This window comes from Propithecus coquereli, unplaced genomic scaffold, assembly GCF_000956105.1.
Source record: "Propithecus coquereli isolate 6110/MARCELLA unplaced genomic scaffold, Pcoq_1.0 Scaffold68, whole genome shotgun sequence".
Taxonomy (NCBI): domain Eukaryota; kingdom Metazoa; phylum Chordata; class Mammalia; order Primates; family Indriidae; genus Propithecus; species Propithecus coquereli.
In genome coordinates this window covers 7,355,545-7,377,768 of record NW_012152840.1, presented here as the reverse complement: position 1 = coordinate 7,377,768, position 22,224 = coordinate 7,355,545, and the positions used below count along the sequence as shown (strand labels likewise).

Here is a 22,224-nt window from a genome sequence, read left to right as displayed (position 1 = left end):
ATTATAATATATTAAAAATATATCTATTAAAATTCTACCTAGGCTTCTGGCTAAGTCAGGTGTTTATCATATAGGGGATGTGCTAAATTGGACCAGTGAGCTGAGTTTTAAGTGCCAGTCCAACAGCTTTTTCCCATCCCAGGAGGGATGCTCCTGAGAGTATTTGACACTAGACTCTGAGTATCTGTGATGTAGAATCCCAAGGCCTCTCCATTCCACTAAAGGAGGAGGTCTCCAATGGCAAGGAGCAGAGAGTGGACAGCATTTTCCTGCTAGGTCCCCGTATGCAGCAAATTGATTCTAATGGATGCTTTTGAATCCCTGAACAGGTATTTGTGTATTCAGCCCATAAATCCAGTGTTGCCACAGCCACTTGGGAATCATGCAAGACCCGGCCCCTGCCTGTCAGGTGCTTCGGGTTACTCTGGGGAACAAGGCACAGCTACTTAAGCAGCAAGTTGAATTGGGCACTGTCTAGGAGCATTGCAGATGGCTTGTTGAAAGACGTAGGACCTAAAATTCTCCCTCCTTGAAGGATGGCTAGATTTGGCCAGATAAAAAAGGCAAGTGGAAAGGCTTTGCAGGGACAAATGGCATAAGCAGAACCTGGAGATGGGAAGGAACTGAAGTAGAAAGGAGTGGTGGTAGGCCGGGGGCCAGGGCAACATGACATTCAGCCTCATGGGACCGTGGGCAGAGGTGGGGTGTGCTGGGGTAGGTGGGAGCTCAAGTTAAGCAAGACCCCTGAGCTGAGCCTCACTGTTAAGATCTATGCAACAGGGGCTGGGGCGCCACTGTAAATTCAAAAGTAACTGGGACGGATGGAAGAGGGAGATGCAAGCTTCTCTCGGCTGTGAATACAGTTAATTCCTGTAAACTTGGCCCTCCTTGCTATTTTGCCTCCCTCAGTTAGAGAGAGGTTTTACTTGCAAATAATATTTACCCATTCTTGACAAGCCTTAAGATTATTAATGCTACTGAAATTTTTCCTCTTTCAACCTGTCTGTGTTCAAGCTCAAAATCAAGACAAATCTTTGCAGGTTTTTAATCTGTGTTATCCATTGAGTAAATAAGGGCCTTGGAAGTATGCAGCTCTCAGTGCAAGGAGAGGCACTGCCTAGTTAACGAAGGGTTTATTGCAAAAAGCATAACCTTCGTATTCCTATGGGCACCCAGCGTGGGCATCGCGCATTTGAGACGTGGCAGGGCTTCTTGAGCCTGGGACTCTTTCTCCTGCCTGTGATAACTGGAAGATTTTCCAATCAGACATATACTTCATGCTGTGGCATCCACTGTTATAGGAGATGGAAGAATTTGGGGATAAATTATGTTCTTGACAATCCTCTGTGAGAATTACACAATATGCTTGGGCAACAGCCTCGTGATTAAGCTTGGTATAGCTTTGTCCTTTTAAGCTAACAGGTGGGGGAAGCTGCTATTTTGTTGCTGCTTCTGAAGGCCTGGTTGTTTAGCATTCCTCTGGCACTAGGGTCTCAGGCTGCTTGCCCTTCTGGAAAGTGTTTGAGATATGTTTGCATTATGAGTAATTTACTCGTAGGCCCAAGTGCAGATCCTGGGGCATCAGTCTGGTACCAGACCCCATATGAATACTGACCTGACCATCTAGACCATCTGCCATTGACCTTGATGTGTCATTTGACCATCATGAGCCACCTCATCTATAGCAGGAGGGAATTAGGGTAAACTTTTTTCCGGGTCCTTTGCAGCTGTAACACTCTTTGACTCAGAAAGACAAATATATTTTAAAAAACAGTATTTGTTGAGGTCCTACCATGTTCCAGGCTGGGGGTAGCGTGGTAAGCAGGATAAACCCTGCTGTCTACAGGTTTACTTCCTCATTAGCCAATCAGCAAGTAAGGAAACAAGACCATTTCAGATACACATAAATGGAACAATGAAACCATAGTAAGGTAAAGATGGGAACAGGGAGGTTCTCTATAGGACAGTCAGGGAAGGGCTCTCTGAGCTCTGGGCAGGTGATATTTGAACTGAGACCTGAGGGAAGGTTTGGAGTTAAGCATGTGAAGATGTGGCCAAAGCAAAGGCTGGGAGCTTGCCCTGTGCAGCCAGAGCAGAATGAGTTTGGGAAACACTATGCAAAACAAGGCTGGAAAAGGAGCAGAGACCAGATCAGGGAGGACCTTGCCAGTCATGGTCAGGAGCTTGAATTTGTTCCTAGATGCAAAGGGAAGCCATTTGAGAATTTTAAGCAAAGAAGTGATGTGAACTGATGTATTTTTAAAAATATGAATGCTATGCTAGGACGTGAACCCAAGGAAAGAGAAGATAAGAAACCTGCTCTTTATGCGAGTACAGTGGGCTAGGAGTAAAATCTCTCTTCTGCCTATTCCTCTTCCAAACACCACTTCGAATTGTGGTTGATGTCCACTCTTGAGATTTGCTATAGGGTACTGCTTGCAACTAGATTTTTCTCCTACTCATCGCCTCCAAAAACTAGCATAAGCCAAAGCTGAAGGGCAGGATGTGGTTGTGGCCTGCGGTGACCACCATCCCTTCCTCCAGTAGCTCAGAACCATTCCTGTTCCTGCACGAGTCACTGCAGATCATGCCGGATACCCGGAGTGCCCACACGGTAATGACAGCATGAAATGCCAGAGGAGCCGAGAAGCCGCCTCCTCCTTCCCCCTCACCCCCCTGCCTCTCCACAAACACAGCCACAAACTGCTGGCACCTGGGCTAAAATATGCCCAGCAGAAAACAGCCACTTCCAAACAAGACATTTTCCTCTGCTTTCTTTTTGTCCTGTGGCTAGAGGCAAAGAATCCCATTGGCTAAATCATCTTGGTAAACAAATTGCTAGATACAAACCATCTTCCCTAGGCACACAGCTCTCTTAACACAGAAATAAAATCAACAAATTCTGCCCTCTTCACTACTAGTCTACATCACTACCTACCTCTTTCTGCTGATGTGGGAGGTAGACCGAATGGTTTACCCAACACCGTGTCCTAAATGAGCTATCAACACTTTCTAGGTATTATTTATCCCATAATATTAAAAGCTAATTACCAGTGCCAACATAATATTGAATAAAATTTATAGGCTATGCTTCCCCAGAACAAAACAATACATGGTATCACTACCATTTTTAGAGTGAAATTTGGCCCTAGATGCAAAATTGGTTGGCCTTGACAAACTGAAGGCCTTAAGGTATCAAAAGACATGTTCTCTGTTAGACATATCGAGGCTCAAGTCCTGGTCCACCATTTGGTACTGCTGGTGTGTCTTTAGGCAAGTTACTTAACTTCCCTGAGCCTCAGTAGCAGCATTTGTCACATGGGGAACGTGCCTCACTGGGTTGTCACTGGAGACTAAATAAGATCATGCGTGAAAGTGCTTAGCACAGTCACTGGCACGCAGTAAACACCCATTATTGTTAGTAAAATAAGACTTCATGGTAGATAGAACTATGCAAGTCATAAAATGTGTCAACATTAACTTTTATCAACAGAGAGCTATTACATATATCACATAATAATAATGACAGATATTAAAATTTGAAAGCATGTAAGCAGACAACACATACAGCTGAAATACAGGGATTCTGAAGGCCTTTAAACTAGCTGTACTTACCTTATTGACTCACTATTTCCTGCCTGCCCATAATTTTACCTAGTAATGCTCTCTGTATTATGATAAAAGCTAGTGATAATTTATTGAGTATATTCTTTGTACCAGGCACTGTTATAAGTGCTTTATGAACACATTTACTCTTCATAACTCTGAAGTAGGTAGTATTACTATGCATGTTTTACAGATGGGAAATCTGAGGCAGGCAGTTTGACTCTGGAGCCCTCACAATTCAACTCTGTGATATATACCAGATGATGGCAAACTATGGCCAAATCTGGCCCTCCACCTGCTTTTGTAAATAAAGTTTTATTGAAACACTCCCATGCTCATTCATGTACATATTGTTTCTGGCTGCCTTTGCCCTACAACTGCAGAGCTGAGTAGTTGCTACAGAGACCACATGGCCCACAAACCTTAAAACATTTACTATCTAGCCCTTTACAGAAAAAAGTTTGCCAACCCCTGATATCAACTTTAAACTTCACTAAAAGACTTAGGTTTGGAAGGGGAAGAAATAATACCTTATAATAATAATAATGCCTTATATTTGGTATTGACAGTGGGCTTTTACAGATTTATCTCACTTAATTCTAATAGCAATCCTGTGGAGTAAATAGTCTTTTTATATCCATTTTAGAAATGAAGAAATTGGGGCTCAGAGAAATTAAATGACTACACCATAGACTAGACGTGAACTACTTAAGTCTAGGAATCATGTGTTTCTATCATCATATCTCTGTCACCTACCACAACACTAGGACAGAGTGGACTCTCAGAAAACTCTTGCTAAATGAATGACGGTTGCAAAAGCCACCTAACTAGAGAATCCAGGCCTTCTATTCCAGGGTTCTTTCTCCTGACTCCACACCTGCCCAGAAGTAAAAAAAGCAACTTTCCCTTGAGATAGGATGAAACACAGAATAGTTGCCATGTCATTATGCTGTCAGTTGATAAATTTTTGCTCCTCTATGCCTCCTCCTAAAGAGGACCAAAAGGCTTTTGTTCCCTCTCAAATGCCCAGTCATAGCCTTGAGAGTTTTCTTGTCCTTGTGATTGATGCCTTTTTAGACAAGATTGAAACTGACACCCTCCTGAGATAGTAGTCACATGGAACATGGGTTTTGGATGGAGTTCAGGCAGTGCTCTGCCCGCCCTCCTCCCTGCTCCCCACCTCCCAGCCAGTGATGAGTCACAGTGCACAGTCCACTGCCCTTCAAGAGCTAAGGCAGGGCTTTTGTTTTCTTTCATCTTGCTTCGTGCTGGTCATGTGAGGCTCAGGGTATTAATGGCCTTCAACTACGCCTTCTGAATCTTGCTGTTGGTCAGGGAGATAAATGAAAGGTTTGGCCAGTCCCTTTGTATCATTTTCGTTCCTCTTGACTGTCACGTGCTGGTTGGTGGCAGAGCTAAACTAGACAGACAGACAGCATCCGGTGTGGTTGCTGCCCACAGACGGGGCCTCTACTGGTGTTTTGATTTCTTGTCTGTTGTTGTGGATACTCAGTGAGCACCTGACTCCCAACCTTAGATCACCCATGCTAATCATGCTAATCGTAACAAACCACCTCCTCCTCCTGGTCGAGTGGCTGCATCTCTCCCTGCATGTGTAAAAGATACATAAGCCAGGCAGGAAAAGAGTTTTTGGTATGGGGTTTTGTTTTGTTGTTGTTGTTGTTTTCAATTTAAAGTAAAATTATATTCAGGAAATTAAAAGTCTGTGTGTGGTTTGACAGGCTCCTAAAAAACTCCATGGTGACAAAAATTTTAAACAAATGCCTTGGAGCAGAGGTGCTCTGAATTGCCAGGGGTGTTGATCCAAAAGCTTCCATTCTCCTCTGCAACCCAATTTTTTAAAATTTCACTTTGCTTCTTCCCTCAGCCTTGCTTCCACAGCCCAACACATGTGTGATGCTCAGTGTTTATTGACCTGATGTGAAGCTGGGCTGAAACGTGGCCAGGAGATGAAACTCTCTTAGAAAGTTTCCTAGGAGCAGAGATTCCAGCCTCAACCTAAAAGGGTCTTGGTTGTCTCTGTCTAGTCGGTTTTCCTTGGGGGCCTGGTGGGTTCTGATGAAATTAATTATTTTTACTTTATATCAACTTCTTTTGTTTCATGACTCTTTGAAAGCATGAAGTGTATCCTTTTATTTTCCTATGTTGAGAAGGACTGCGGAGTCCTCTCCCTGGTTGGGGAGTGGTCTTTAGAGCCTTTGCTCATCAGTTAAGTGGATTGAACAGATGATCTCTAAGACCTCTTCCAGTCTAAAGTTTCATTTTTCAACAATAGAATCTTTCACTTTTTAAAAAAATCTTGCCTCATATATAAATAATTTTGCTATAGAAAGAAAGAAAGATTGGACTAAGGGTGCACTGACTTCAGTTATTATCTTTATTTATTTTTGTCTGGCAACAATGGGCGTGGTAGGAGTGGGACATACTCTTTCAACAAATTAACCAACCTTTATTTAGCACCTACTTTGTGCCAGGTGCTGTGCTAAGGGCTTTGTGTGCATTCTCTCATTTAAAGCTCACAACAACCCTCGGGCTTCTAAGTGTTATTACTACAGATGAACAAACGGGGGCACCAAGAAATATAGTAACTTGCCCTTAATCACAGAGCTAGTAAGTGGCCAAATCAAGACTTGAATCTGAGGCTAAGAGCTGCAAGGATCCTACTTGTTAGCCACAGTAACCTCACTGCCTCTAAGTAGAAATAGGAATACATACTGTACATCCCTGAATTTCTCTCTCTTCCTGCGATTGGCCTCTTTCTCCAGAAAGCTAAGTGCAATGAGAGATTTTCCTTAACAGACATGTTTATCGAACGCTGCAGAAGCAGGAGATATCTGGATAAGAATCTCTACTCCCTTGGAACGTGCACATGGATGCTAAACATGAGCTTTTAGGTGCCTGAGAGCAGTCAGTGCCAGTGGGGGGAAGAAGTTCAAGTGGGGGCAGAAGAATTCCCACCAGGGGGTGATTTTTCAGAACACAAAACTTTCACAGGTCACGGGAGGTTTTGTTCCCTTCAGAGTATGTCAGTTCCACTTGCCAAAGTAGGACAAACAGAATGTATTAGCCCTGGCTGAAGCCAAAACTCTTTATATTTAAAAGAAAAAAGCAATTAAATATTCAGCCTGATTCCTGGGTTTTGAATTACCCCATTTATCTTTCACTCTGAGCATCTGCTTTTTATTGCATTGTGGCCCTGCCTGCCATTTATCTCTCCCCGTCAGTCTGTGGCCACGTGTCATTGGACTCAAAAGTGAAGATTAGAAGAGAAAAATATCTCTGTATTCTAAGCCTGGCGACTTCTATTTTTATCCACAGCTGTTGGAACTGATAGCAAAGTCACAGCTCACGTCCCTGAGTGGCATCGCCCAAAAGAACTTCATGAACATTTTGGAAAAAGTGGTACTGAAAGGTGAGCTCTCTCTCACTCTCTCACCCCTTTTTATAGACATGGGGATGGGCAGATGGATTTTCCAATAGAGTGAGCATGTCATTAGATTTAAAGGAATGTGAATGGATGGAAATGAATAACTCCAGCTACATTTCAGGGGTGCCAGATTCCAATTCAGAAAGGGGTGCCACTCATCCTCATGGCAAAGGGTGAGACCTCCTGTCCTTTCTTTAGTGTCATCCATATGTCCTGCTATAAGGCTTCTCAGGCTTCTAAGTGTAGGCACATGTCCTGACCTTGGCTACTGAGTCTCCAGATTCCAAATTCCTAGAATATTGAGCTATGTATAAAGGCAGAATGGATTCATACACTATTTGAGCTAGAAGGAATCTTAGGTCTCTGGTTCTGCAGACTCATTGTATACATGGGGAAACTGAGGCCCTAATAAGATGTGATTTATCTGTCACACAGAGAGTCAGCCAGACAGGCTTAGAACCTAAGCTCCAAACCCCAGAACCATGTTCCTTGCACTGACCATTTAAAAGGGACACCACTGCTGGGCAACAGGGACGGCTTTCTGATCAGGTGAGCCATGGGCACTGGAGGAACAATGAAAAGACAAAGGGGCTTTATAGAAAACCAGGGAGAAGAGAACAAAGAGAGACCTAGATAAAGGAAACTCTACCCCTTAACCTTCAGTGCAGAAGCTTGGCCAAGTGTAGCATAAACACCGGTGAAAAAGAAAACCATATCCCCAGAGGCAATGCCTGGGTAACATGAGCAGAATGGAAAAGAAAAAAGCCCACTTATAAAATACAGGATGTTCCAGTATCATAACTGCAATTAATTTTTTTTCTTCCCCTCTCAAGTCCTTGAAGACCAGCAAAACATTAGACTAATAAGAGAACTACTGCAGACCCTCTACACGTCCTTATGTACACTGGTCCAAAGAGTCGGCAAGTCCGTGCTGGTCGGGAACATTAACATGTGGGTGTATCGGATGGAGACGATTCTGCACTGGCAGCAGCAGCTGAACAACATCCAGATCACCAGGGTAAGCAGGAGCACCCCAGCCTCACCCTCGCAGTCGGTCCCTGCACTGAGATGCTGAACGGCCTCGCCAGGACTTTAAATCCACTCTGGTGATGGAAGAATCTGGTCTGTTCTGATCTGATGCTTGGTCCTGGCACTGAACGTGGCCTGGGGGGACCTCCTGATACAGGGAGGGTGGGAAGAAGAACTTGGCAAAACAGGATCAAAGTGCATGAAAGATGACAGATGGCAGTTGAACCATCGTGGGAAAACTGGAAACTTGGCTTTTGGGGAGATGCTGGCTGTCGTGCTGAAGTCTTTAGTAGGGTTCAGAGATCTCTCTTTGCCCATTTCCTTATAAAGAATGAGTTGTCTGCAGCTTTGGGATGCTGCCTTGGATACAATAGAGCTGTGAAGGCCGTGGCTTGGAGAGCTGGTACCAGCCTTCTAAAATTCTAGTTCCAATTATTGGTAGTTATAACAAAGGAAGGCTTTGATTAAACACTGTAAACGTACATGAGGGAAAAGATGAGCAATTCTCACTGAAAGCAAAAAGAAAAAGCCCTATGTTACCAGCGAAGCATGGCTGTCTGTATCCGTAGTTTCTTTTGGCTTTCAAAACACGACTTGGCCCTCAGCTCTTGTCCTCTTAGTAGTGAGCAGGAGGACTAAGGCACACAAAAATGTGAGAAAGATGCTGGTGTAATCTCTTAGGGCTCACTAATGGACAGACGCACTTAGGCAGCTCACATAGCACTTTGCTTGTTTATCTAATCACCAGCCGTGGCTGTGTTAAGTGGTTTCCGGGCCCCACAATGATCATGTTTGGGGCTTCCCCATGTTGGGAGAAGGTAGCATGAAGAAATCTCTTTAACCTCTTTTAAATAACTATTTTACTATATCAAGTTTTCAAAATACATATCCTTGACTTTACTGTTAATGACCTCTCCGTGCCTTAGATTTTTAAGCTCTGAAACAGAGGGAATAACTGGAAGCCTCAGAGTTACGTGACTTCCTGAGAGTCACGTAGGCTAGTCACCCAGCTCACACCCACATACACACAATCACAGACGTGCACGCACAGAGAGGAGCACAAATGCAAGTCATCCTTCAGAAACAATCTCGATTCTTTGATTATTTAAAGAAAATGTGTTTATGATGAACACTTACCTGATTTGATTTATTCTAATAATGTCCTCATTCCCATCTCTCAAGTGTAGGCACAGTTTGACCATGTGAACTGACACCCAAGTTCCCAGCTTACCTGTCACAGAAAACCCACTTACACTTTCCACCTGATTGCTGGAATTCTCTGCAGCCTGGATTTAATACTTACTGTTTTCTCTAAGCCCAGGAGAGAAATTTCCCAGCCAGTGATATAAATGAGCAAGTCCCATTTGTTCTAAGGGCATCTTCCCTCCAGCAACTTTGGAATGGCCATTAAGATGGTCACACTTGCCTGGAGCTTGCCCCCATTCCTTCTGCCCACCTCGTAGGAGACCCCTTGGCCACCTCTGCCCCCATACCTTGCACGTCCATGGGCTTACTTCCTCAGAGCCCTTCATAGCTGATATGCAGACACTCTTAGGAAGTAGCCATTGTGATTGCTATTACTCTTCTCGGGGCAGGGAGGAGTGGGGACCAGAGAAGTGCAGTGACTTTTCCAGAGTTACGCAGCAATTAGGGCCAGAGCTGAGGCCTGAATCCTGAACTTCTTATTCCTAAAATGGCAAAGCTTGCTTAACATCGATGGTTTCCAAACTTTTTTCAATCTAGCTTTCTTCCAACTATTTATCCAATGATCCAGCTTTATTTAAATCTCTTTAATGCAATGAAATCCCATGTGGAAGAGAGCGAACACTGAAGCTCACTCACTCTTGTGCACGAGGAGCTCCAGCCAAGCCGTGCTGTTCTCTGCATGCTCCAAGCTTGGTCCTACCTCCAGGCTTTTAAGCTTGATGCCTTCCATGACCTTCCAATCCATCAACGCCACTAGCGCATCACCTTCCTCAGTGCAGTTGTTACAGTCTGAACTTGTCTCACATGTATGCACTTTTCTGTCTCCATTCACCAGCTGAGGAACTCCACAAAGAAAGGGTGTTACCCATCTTACTCCCTGTACCTGGCACAGAGCAGGAGATAGTCAGTAACTTTCAGTTGAATGAATGAATGGTTGAGGAGGAGTCTTCTCCCACGGCTCACCTGAAGTGCTTGTTCAGCATTCAAAGGAACACAGTTGGAAAGTACTGCCCTGTGTTAGGGATGACGATGACAATTTGCCAAGTTCAGGATTAAGGGCAAGTTATTCAATCTCTCCATGCCTCACTTTCCTCAGTTGGAAAATAGAGACAATAAGGCCTCCCTCATAGCCCTGGTGTGAGATTTCTTATGTTAATACATAAAAAGCAGTTGGCATAGTGCCCGATGCAGAATAAGTATTGTAAATGCAGTAACTGTAATTATTGTTAAGGATTTGCTCTGTGTAGACACTCTTCTAAGTCCTTCATGTGTATCAATTAACTCATTTAGAGAATAATTGTAAGTAGAAGTCATTATAGTGGCTAATATTTATTGGGCACTGTGCTAAGTACTTCTATGCATTATGTACTCTGCCTAGCAACCTTATAAGATATATTTATCCACATTTTACAAATGAGAAAAATTAGACCAAGTAGTTAAAAATAATGTGGCCGGGGCCTTGCCCCGGGAAGGATGTGGAATGAGAACTAAAGCCAGGCCTCTCTGCAGAGGCTGTGCCTTGCCCCTTCCTCTCTCCTGTCCTCTGCCCCAACTCTCCTTGGCTCTGAGCTACATCGTTTTGAGAGCTGTGCTGGAACCCACGGAGCCCTGAAGGGCTTTGCACACAGACGCCCAACTCTCCAGAGGAAAGAAAGATTGAGAGAGAAAAAGGGAGGGAAAAAGAGAAAGGACTTAATTACTTCAGTCTGGACTGTATTTTAAAACTCACTTTTTTTTTTTATCAGTTTGGCCCAAAGAGAAGTACATTGTTATGTGAAAATATTAAGGTAACTTTCCTAGTAAATGTTTTATTTGCCAAAGTTCTATCAGTATGTTCCCAGCCAGTAATCTTGTTTTCCTTTGAAATTTTCACATCTAATTCTATGGAGCCAGTTTTTACTGGAAAAAATAATTAATATAATAAAGGATGAAGGAAGAAAGTTAAGAGAAGCGGTTTGTAGGAGGGGAAATCAAATATAATGACAGTGGGCTATAGACAAGGCAGGGTTCGGAGGTGTGTGAGGGGGAGGGGTAGACAGGTACAAATGGATTTTAGCCAAATGCTGGATTAGAGGAGCAAGAGTGACTTATTTTTATTTTGTATGTTTATATTCAAAAAGAAGCTGGCTCACAAGTAGTTAACCATTTCTCAGGAGTAAGGACTCAGCATGGGGTCTGGGCAAAGATTTTTGGAAAAGTGCAGGTTTGAAAATTTGACAGAGTGAACTCTGCCAAGTGGACTTGCCTTTAATAGGAGTTAATGTAATAATTGGCCTGGGAGTTTTAACCAAAAAAGTAGAGGCTTTGAAGCACTGGAAACAAAAAAAATCTCATGGCAGTTTTATTAGCTCATATGATCAGCAGCAGATGATAAACGACAAATAGGTCTAGGGCCTTCTGTGGTTGGCAAAGACCTGAATTTTGCAAACAATTGAAAGTTCTGCCTGGCAGCCTGAAGTAGAGCTGAGATACAAATTGTCGAGTCATAGATAATTCTGATGAGTAGGAGGCCGAAGCCCTTCCAGGTCTGAGATTGTTAGGGCTGGAAGGGATTCTCGGAGTCTTCTAAACCATTCATTTTGAACATGGGGAAACTGAGACCCAGACTTCCCAAGGGAGCCGGGATCCAGATCCGCCGCTCGTGCGCCCAGTTTTCATCCATGGCACCCCTACCCCATTTTTCTCAGGGGTTCAGCCTTCCCAAGGCCCCTCGCCTCTGTCCCCGTCCAGGGTCATGCCTTTCCTGCCTTGCAGCGGACACAGGAGGGAATTGCTGAGACCGAGTGTCCCCTGGAGTCCTCTGTGTGTTTGGGCATCGATGTGCTTCATACAGAGTTTGAGGAGGGAAATTGATACCTGTTCTCAGGGTATCAGTTCTCAAGGTATTAACTCTTCCTGAGCTAAGAAAGGGTTTCTTCGTCCTGTATTTTTTTTTTTCCTGTGACCTCTCAGAGGTAAGAGAACATTGACCTAAAAATGTCAGTAGTCCAGAATTGAGAGTTCACCCAGAACTAGTGTGGAAAGGAACACAGGAACACAGTCCCATGTGATCTGTTGACTTCTGCAGCATCCTGTTGAAGCTAAGGATATATCAGCAAATATATTTGAGGAGCTCCTGGGTCCAGATTGTTCCCATGGCACTTTGTGCTTCCCTCTATGATGGCGTATTGTTCTGTAACTATTTGCTTATGTTCCTGGGTCTCCCGCCAGCCTAAAGAGCTCATTGCAGCAACTTCAGCACCAAGCTGTAGTAGGCACTCAAGAGAGCTTGTCTGTGCTGGGCTAGTCTGCAAGAGATACAAAATTAGACCTTGTCTTCAGGGATGTAGGTCTGGATGGGGTATCATGAAGTTTTATTACTTAAAACTTTATTTTAGGTAATAAAGGCTTAAATAAAAGTTCAGGCGTATAGTAGAAGCTCCTAGAGAAGCTCATAATTAATTGCCTATGTATTATCCACAGATCGGCAGTTTCGAAATGTTCCACGAAGTCCTAGGTTTCAGTAGAAATGCCTCAATGGATGGTGGAGCGTAGGCCAAAGAGTTCTGGACGAGCCATTCCCCATGTGCCCAGACACACACACAAACACACACACATACCAGCGCAGGATTTTTATATTGTTGCTTTCTACCTATTTAATTATTTGGATTTCATTCATTCCACAGATATTTATTGAGTGCCTTCTATGTGCTGAGTACTGTTCTAGACACTAGGGACACAGTGGTGATAAAAGATAAAAATTCCTGCCTTCATAGAGCTTAAATTCTCACAGGAATGTTTTCTTCAAGGTTCCTTTTATAAAAGGATTACGTTATATGACAAAAAGGAGGATATTGCAAAAAATGTCTGAAAAAGATCAGGAATTCTAGAAAGGTGTGACAAATAAAGCCTAAGGAAGTCACAAAAGCAAAAAAGGTCTCTCAGAGGAAGTGGGTTTGAACTGAATGTCGTGGGGTGAGGTTTGTCCAAGCAGAGGCCTGGGCAGGCGAGGGCGTTGAGGACGCATGAGCAAGGTGTGTTTGGGAACCCGTGAGTAACCTGCTTGGAGGGACCAGAGGTCACAAGAGGGCCGTGAGATGGGAGCCGAGGCTGGCAGCCTGGGTTGCTCCATCCAGGGCAATGAGGCCTTCCGGAAGGTAGTGAATCTTGTCATCGAGTGAACTGAGTAAAGCAGGAGAATACAACATGTGCTGTTTGGAGAATCTTTGAGAGTAAAACTATAAAGCTTTGTGAAACTGAGGAAAATCCCTCTGGCATACTCAGCTCAAGCCACTGCAGGCCATTCTTGTGGGTCTTGGCCGTGGGTCCTGGTTCTGCATTTATGATGGGGAGAATTACTGCTTTTGACCTCTGATCAGTAAACCAGCTTGAGGGTAGAGGACGAGGGAACAGCTGCCTCCTAGGAGGGAGTCAGCTGGTGAATTGGTGCTCTCTGACCCCCAGCTTGTCATCCTTCTCTCTGCAGCCTGCCTTCAAAGGCCTCACCTTGACTGACCTGCCTCTGTGCCTGCAACTGAACATCATGCAGCGGCTGAGCGACGGGCGGGACCTGGTCAGCCTGGGCCAGGCAGCCCCCGACCTGCACGTGCTCAGCGAGGACCGGCTGCTGTGGAAGAAGCTCTGCCAGTACCACTTCTCCGAGCGGCAGGTCGGTAGGCCCGGCAGGCCTCGCCGCTGCCCTCCCTGCTCTGCCCCCACCCTAAGCTCCTCCCTTGGCGTCCTTCTCAGGCATGAGGTGTGGGTGCCTCCTACTCCAGGGCCTTCTAGTGTGACTAGAAAATGACAGTGTGAGGAGTTTTTAAATAATGAATGTGTGAGGGGTTGTTTGTCTGTTTGTTTTCAGGTAATTTTAATGGGGGAAAAAAACTTACATTCTTAACCTATTCGCATTTTACAACTTGCTCAAAAAAAATTCATAAATTGGCACCCATCCTTTCTTTCTATAACCAAATAACTTACCTTTTTTTGGTACTTTGCAGCGAAAGTACTTTTACAGACATTATTTCATATTATTTTAATGACTCAAGAAAGGATAGTTATTATTCTGCCCTCTTTAAACAGATGAAGAGATGACAACCACAAATGGCTAAGTGACATATCCAAATTAGTGAAGTGGCTCCCTGGGTGAGGAAACTGGCCTTGAACTTGAATTTGGGCCTTCAGATACCAGCTCCAAGCCTGTTTCCCCTCGTCATGCTGCCTCAAGTTTGTTGGTCTTTTTCCAGTTTCTTTATATAGATGTGTGAGTTTAACAAGTTCTGTTCGTGAAGCCACTAATATTTAGATATAAAATAAAGCCACACTGCCAAGCAGTTATTGCATCTCCCTGGAAATAATCACTCAAGTCTATACAGCAAAGAAAAAATTGAAGTTGTTTATTAAGATCACCTAAACTTTAAAGGACCATCCAAATGTGACTTAGTAAAGCTCACTAAGAACAAATCACCAGTTACCTGTTTTCTTTTAAAGACTGGTTAAAACCTACTGTTTAACTGGGGAGAGCTAAGAAAGTACTTCTTTATATCTTGATAGTTTTTTCCTCTGGCTATTGTAGGGTAGAGATTTTTAAAAAGAGGAAAAGAGGGTGGAAGAACTTTTCTAAACCAGAAAAGCACAAACCATCTTCTTGACAAACCATCTTCTTGACAAACTCTCCTGAAACTTCCTTCATTCATTTGATTTTTTAGATCCGCAAGCGATTAATTTTGTCAGACAAAGGGCAGCTGGATTGGAAGAAGATGTATTTTAAACTTATTCGATGTTACCCAAGGAAAGAGCAATATGGAGACACCCTTCAGCTTTGCAGACACTGTCACATTCTTTCCTGGAAGGTATGTGTCTCAGAGGTGGCCACCACCGACCCCTCGCCCAGCTCCTGAAAGCCAATAGTGCCAGCCAGCCTTGCGAGGCCAAATCCTTTCCTGTTCTTTCCCTATATCAGCCCCCAGCCTAAAGTTAGGGTGAAACTGCTTCAGTGGCTGGGAGGAGTAGAAGGGGGCAGAAGACTTTCAAAGACCTTCATTTCCTTCACCCCTTATGTTTATTTTTTTCTTTTTTTGTAACCCACCTACCCCACCCCTAAGTCCTCCTACGTCTGTGTGCACGGGTGCACATGCATGTGGATGCAAGCCCACAGCTCTTTAGTTTTTCCAAACCTGTAGCATTCTTGACAGAGAATCATTATTTTGAATTTGAGCAATGCCTTATGGTGCCAAAAGCCAATGAGACGTCTCTGAGAACTCAAACCTAACCACGATGTTCCCTTCCAGGGCACTGACCATCCGTGCACCGCCAATAACCCAGAGAGCTGCTCCGTTTCACTTTCACCCCAGGACTTTATCAACTTGTTCAAGTTCTGAATCTCAGCACATGACAACCCTGCAGAAGGGTCCCCCTGCTGATTGGATAGCTGGGAATATGGTGTTTGGACACTCCATGTGTAAATAGTGTACAGTTTAAACATTGGCTCAAAACTTCTGAGATAAGTCGTTGAGAGGACACTGGAGGGGAAGGATGCAGTTGCTGACTGGGAATTTAAGAATGTGAACTTCTCATTAGAATTGGTATGGAAAAGCAGAAATACTGTAAATAAACTTTTTTTGTCCTAACAATCTGCCAGCAAGAGTATAAGGGGCAAGAATTCTATTTCAGCAGTGAAAACGGAATTCTCTTGATGTTCGTGGAAACTCCTTTATAGTTCCCTAGGAAGAAAAAGGTAAAACTCAAATACAAAGTAGAACACTCTTTGTTTACAATGTGAAAATTTGTTTAGGAAGAAAAAAAGAGAGAAAAAGAAGAAAAACTACATATAAGAAATCCTTGGGCTTTGGGTTTTGATTTGGAGTTTGTTTTGAAAAGCAACGAAAGCACAGCGCCACCCATCCTAAACCCGCACAGGCATAGGGCCTTATCCCACAGATACCACACAAAGGTCTACCTCTAAAAGCGTAGAGTACTCTGACAACGCGCATGATACAATAAATAGGCAGTGTCTGTTTTTCTCTTAAATGTTTTCATCACTATAAAAAGTGATTTTAAGTAGAAAGGGATGTTGGAAGCAACCCTCATCTTGTTTCACGAAACAGGGCCCTCTTTGGAGCTGCCTCTTTTCCTAGAACAACCCCGAAGTACACGTGTCTTTTTTTCCTTTCATGTTGCGGCTCCTTTGGGGAAACAGAAGGCCAATTTAAAACAGTTCCAGAGGATGTCCTGCCACAGAAGAGAAAGAATTAGTCTCGTGATAGGTACGAAGGTTTCCTTATTCCTCTTTAACTTCCTGGCTCTTCCAGGCCTCCTTGGATACCTTCCTGGATAAGCATATGTCTGTGGACTGATTGGAGCCCAAGTGCTGAGGCTTGAAAGACTGGTTTTCCCTATCAGCCCATTCAGTGTTTCACCCGTTGCTGTTCCCCTTGCCAGGGTGATGAGCTAGGAAGCTTCTTTTCTTTAGGTCTGACATCAATGTTTAATCAACCTGATCTAGGGCTTTTGGCAAGGTTGATTAAAAATAAAGGCTGGTGTTCCAGCCAAATAGGAAGCAGAGGTACCATAAGTTCATCTTAAACTTGCTTGGGAGCTGGACAGTCAAAACATAAAGACCCCAGGGGATCTTGCGAGGCAAATATTAGCAGTCGCTGTGGAAGAAAGGAAATCTCAGGACTTCATGAGTTAATTGTAAAATATTCCTGGGAAGGGCTGGGGGATGTTTTTGTTTTTTACTTTTTATAGAGTGTTGCTTTTCTACAACAATGTACATATATTTGCAGTTGCATTTGCTTCTTTTTTTCTAAATAAAATTGTCACCCTGCATGCCCTTGGCAAAAAAGTGAAGCAGAAGTAGGAACTTGGTGCACACTCTTGTTGAGGAACAGTGTATCCTTCAAGGTTGATCCTTAGGGTGACCCAGAAAAGGGGAGAGATGGCTAAGCATGTACAGAAACAAGGCAAGGGACAAGCTGGTGACGCAACACCTCGTCATACCCTTCCCTCAGTAACACGCAATCCACGCGTCAGCATTCTGAGAGAAGTAAACTATTCAGTGCTCCTCATTTTGCAATGTTTGTGCCCACAGCAGGACTTCTCAGTATATTTTCATTATCATCCCAAGAAGAAAAAAATTAAATTGAATTTAAATTTTCTTTAATAAGAAAAAGTAAATATGAAAGAATAAGGTTTTTGTTGGGTAAGGTTGAACCTCGGCAGGCCAGAAACCATTGTAATGCCTGTGGTTTATTTTTTGCAATCCTCTTCTGCCCCTGAATCAATTTCACATTGGGAATGCAGGGCCTAGAATGTTGAGTAAAAAGCTACTTCTTCCATAATTGTCAGCTTCGCTCAAATTTCTCAGCTTCCTTAAAGATGTGGGGTGGAGTTGGGCCTGCCATTACTGGGAGAGCTCTGGAACCTTTGACTCCAAATGACGGTTTTAGATTGAGGGGTTCGTAGCCTTCCGCATCTTCCTATCAACTTGTGACCTCTGCTCTTTCCTGCTGATGAGGAAGGTAGAAACTCTTCAGCCCCTTTGGGTTTGCAGTCCTAGAAACATGGCCAGCTTTGTACTGTTAGCACAAAACTGGTGAACCAGGCAACAGCATCCATCTGTGCAAGATGTCCTCTGCCCCAAGTGACAGGGTTACCGTCTTCTGAAATGTTTGCCAAGATGGTGCCTGTGGGCTCGCCCCATGTCCTTTGATGGTATTGGAGGTGGTGTATGACAGAATCAAGGAAATTTAAGGAAAAAAGAGGAAATCAACATTTATTTTCTCTTTCATTGGAAGACGAGAATAGGAAGGAAATGGCAGGTGGAGAGGGAGAGGGAAAGGAATAGAAACGGCATATCTTTGATGCTGTGGTTTGTGTGGGGGCAATGGGAAGCGCACAACATGCCCAGAGAATCTGTGTTGGATGCCTGTGGTGCCTGTTAAGCATGGCCAGAGCCTCACATATAAGTAAAGTGAGTTATAAAGTAAACTTTTGCTCCCTGGGCACTAAGTCTATAGAATGTCTATGGGCAAACCCTCCCAGGACAACCTGACCTAAGAAACAAAAACAAATAATCCCTGTCTCAGAACTGCTGGTCTAAAAGCCAGAAGGGCATGACGATGGAAATTGCTGGAAGAGACAGAATGCTCTACTCCCTTTGCTGTGCCTACCTTCCCCCACCCTAAACCCTGTAAAGCAGAATTCAAAATTGATGTCAACTATGAAGTAATTCAGACTTCCAAAGAAGGAAAGTGTTTTGGCCAGGGAGTGTGAGCAAATCCACAGGGATGTTAAGATTTGGTCCAACTCAAGGTTTATGGGCAGTAAACCTAGAGTCTCTTGAGAGTAAGGCCCAGCATTTGGGGAAAGGAGAATATGTGACGTTTAGGAGTGCTCACTTTAGAACAAGATCCAGGAAAAAAAAAAAAATCCAATGACATTTTAAACTAGATTGTGTTATTACTCAACACTGTTACTTTGGGCAGACAAATCAGTTGAATGGAAGGGCAGGTGGCAGAAATGAACAAGTTATAAGGTAAAAACATCCCCATATGTCAGTTGTGAGATGATATGTGATTGATGATGATGAATTTTATACTGAAGTACCCTGGAAGACATTTTTCGATTGCACTGGGCTTACACTGCAAAACTCTCAACACAAGAGCAGGTTCCACTTGCACCTGTGAAGTAAGGTAGTGGGTGTGTGTTGTGTTATTGCCACAGTTCTCATCTTTGTGGCTTCACAAACCCTTTCCCATAAAGAGCTTGCTATTAACAAAGCCTCCTTGTTTCTGTTGTTTTTATATGGGAGAAGAGAAAGAGCTTGGAATTTCATTTGTCTAAGCAAGTGGTATGATTTAAAAGGAGGTAAATCATTCAAGAGAGGTTCAACAGTGTATCATTCTTAGCATTCAATACAATGTTTATCATAAAATATGCACCTGAGTTTATGTTTTTCTGCCAGGCTGTAGGGCAATAATGTCTTGCTATGCAAACACTCTATTTTATGTGTGAATTTTTTTAACTATAATTTTATGTGTGAATTTTTTTAACTAAACTCTATCATCATTTTCTGTGTTGACATCTGGGTTTTTTTAATCTGTTTCCAAGTATCTTAGTCTGTGAACCATCTCATCTGACTGGATACTAGCCTAAAATCCTATTAGTGCTTAAACAGACCTCAGAAGCAACCCAAACCTCTAGGCAAATGCAGAGATGTTGCTCTTTATATCTTGGGCCCTTGATGGCTTCAACAAACAAGATGATTCCTTTAAACTCAACATCTTCCATAGATGCTTTCTTCTCTGTTTCACAGAGCAGAGTAAACCCTCTTTAGTTTTCCAAAGGAAGGAAACTCCTACCCCAGACTTCAGACCCGGAAGGGACATTAGAGACGGTGGAGTCTGACACTCCTTCTGTCTTTCAAGATGAGGAAGTGGGTCCAGAATGTTTGGGAACATGCCTCAGCCCACCTGGTACCCAGTGGCAGAGCCGAGTGTCAGCCTGGGGCCTCCTGAGGCCTGACCTTGTATGCTCCTTCCCCCACCCCCAGCACTTTTTGGTATGGCTGGTGACATGTGGCCCCAATGTCATTCTTCTCAAGACCTTCGCTGTGGAATGGGAGACTGCCCAGTGTTGGGCATCTGGCCTTTAACTTTTCCAAACATTTTAAGTCCCTGATTCTTATTGGACAGATTAAGGAGCAACTTGATGTTTTCACAGGCCTCTGACTCTGTCGTGTGTATGGCATTCTAGTGAGTACAACCTGCTCGCTATAAAGTAAGCAGCATGTTTTGACAAATTCACTTTTCCCTCGAGCACTCACATTTTAATTACAAAAAGATGGCCCTTATAGAAAGAGATAAGGGCTGAGCAGTGGCTTGCTTTCTAGAAACCAAGGTTCTGATGGTAACAAAGCAGGTATTCCTCTGCCTTAGACTCAGAGGTACATTTAATCCATCCGCTCCATCTCCTCTTCCAGTATCAGCTGTGAGGTCCAGTGAGTTTCTATCCCAGTGCAAGTTCACTCTCTGCTAAACCTCATCTTCGCTAAGCAAAGGGGGATTATTCCATGAGGCAGCAAGGAGCAAGGGCCAACAATATTCATTACTTTGCTGGGCATTTTTCAAAGTGTCCTTGAACTTACTCAGCAAACAAAGCTTCCTGAAAAATCTCCCAAAACTTAGCCATTTGGCCAAAAATGGACGACTGCTCCAAAACTCTGAACTTCTTGAAACTCCATCTGCTATGACATTACTTCTGGAGTTTGAACATGACTTCTTCTGTCTTTAAGTATAGATGTGTTTGTTTAATTAACAATGCACAATCTGTTAAACAGAAGGCCCCAAGCTATGCTCTACACTTGGGAAGCCTTAGCGCCATCTTTATTCTACCAAGTGCCAAGCACCCTGGCTAAAGGGGGTGTATATTACAGCCCAAGTCCTAAGCTTAGAAGCTTTAATGTACTTTTTTTAATGAAAAATATTAGATGGGGTTGAACATTGTAATTAAAAGCATAAGGTTAGACCAATTATATGCAAAGATGTTTATTTAATATTGTGTGAGCTGAGTCCTTCTGTATAAATTATTTGCACACTTTTCTTGCATGATGAACTGATTTTTTTATAGTTGTTTGTACCAGACTGTGGCATATTTTTGTAAAAAACTTTTGACACTGAATTGCAATAAATGTTTTTCCAACAACACACCGTGGTGCATTTTTGGTGTATGTCAATTCAAGTTGTTTTTTTTTATCATATCAAATATGTTTATCACCTATTGAAACTTATATTCCTTTCCTAGAAACTCGTTACTATTATTATAAGATTTCTAGGAATACATAGAAAAATAAGCTTATCGGTGAATGGCAACCTGCGTCCGTAATACACCATTATGCGTAACTGGAATATTTCCATATACTGTTTGTATAGTAGAATGATTAGGGAACAATTAGTTTTGAAGTCCATATCAATTTATTCATCAACAGACATTCATGGAACAGCTACTATATGCTAGACCTGTGCAAGACACTGGGAATTGGGTAGGAAACAAGACAGAAATGGTCCCTGCCTTAATGGAATGTAGATTCTAACAAGAAAGAAATTTTTAAAAAAGCAAGTATTTAAAAAAGTAATTTGTAATAAGCATTACAACGGGAATAAAACAGGGGCTGAGATATAGGACAACAAAGCGGACCTGCTTTTAGACTAAGCAGGGGGCCTCTCTGACAAAGTGGTGTTGAAGCTGAGAGCTAAAAGGCACGAAGGAGCCAGCCCCAGCGGAACGAGGGCAAGACCGTTCCAGAAAGAGAAAACAGCTTGTACAAGGTTCAAATCATGGTCTTGCTACTTACCTGCAATGTGACTTTTGTGACCTTACTTAACCCCTCTGTGTCTCATCTTGACTCTAAGAATATCCGTCTGTTATGGTTGTGAGGGTTAAGTCAACTAATACATGTAAAGTGCTTGCAGCCAGACACATAATATAAGTTCAATAAATGTTAACAACCGTTATTCCCTGAGCGACAAGAGTCTAAGGGTTAGGAATAGCACTGTGTTTCCAGGTGGGTAGGATTTACCCAGGTGACTTACTTGTGGGTGACTGACTTAATACTTTCACTCTAGAACACATACTGACCCAGCCACTAACTCACCATCAGAAAATGACATACATAGTACATGAGAATAATTAGAGATTTTTTTTTAAACCTCCACCAGATCACAAAATCTCAGCATTCCCTAGATATCTCACACATTTTTTGCTCAAATAGGCTATCTAGAATGTTCTTCCCCCAACCCTCTGTCTCATGAACACCTGTTGCTCCTTGGGGCCACTTCCTCAACTAAAGCCTCCCCCTACTGAGAAAATCTCATCTCCCACAACACTTCTTTGCTTGTGCACTTTGTTACATTGTAGTCTTATTTGTGGCAATTGCATAGTACCTAGCACTGTGC

General features: G+C 43.1%; 1 protein-coding gene across 2 annotated transcripts in view; it reads left to right on the top strand.

Moving 5' to 3' along the window:
- The window catches only part of FBXO32 (F-box protein 32), a 37,453-nt gene extending 16,477 nt beyond the window's left edge, over nt 1–20,976 (top strand). The window contains exons 5-10 of one of the 2 annotated variants that reach the window (XM_012660850.1): nt 6,946–7,039; nt 7,888–8,072; nt 11,035–11,076; nt 13,755–13,937; nt 14,977–15,120; nt 15,559–20,976. In XM_012660850.1, the coding sequence (XP_012516304.1) occupies nt 6,946–7,039; nt 7,888–8,072; nt 11,035–11,076; nt 13,755–13,937; nt 14,977–15,120; nt 15,559–15,648 (738 nt within the window). In that variant the 3' untranslated portion in view covers nt 15,649–20,976. The remainder of the gene's footprint in view (nt 1–6,945; nt 7,040–7,887; nt 8,073–11,034; nt 11,077–13,754; nt 13,938–14,976; nt 15,121–15,558) is intronic. The other variant, XM_012660851.1, reaches the window with a different exon arrangement.
- Nucleotides 20,977–22,224: the final 1,248 nt, after the last annotated feature.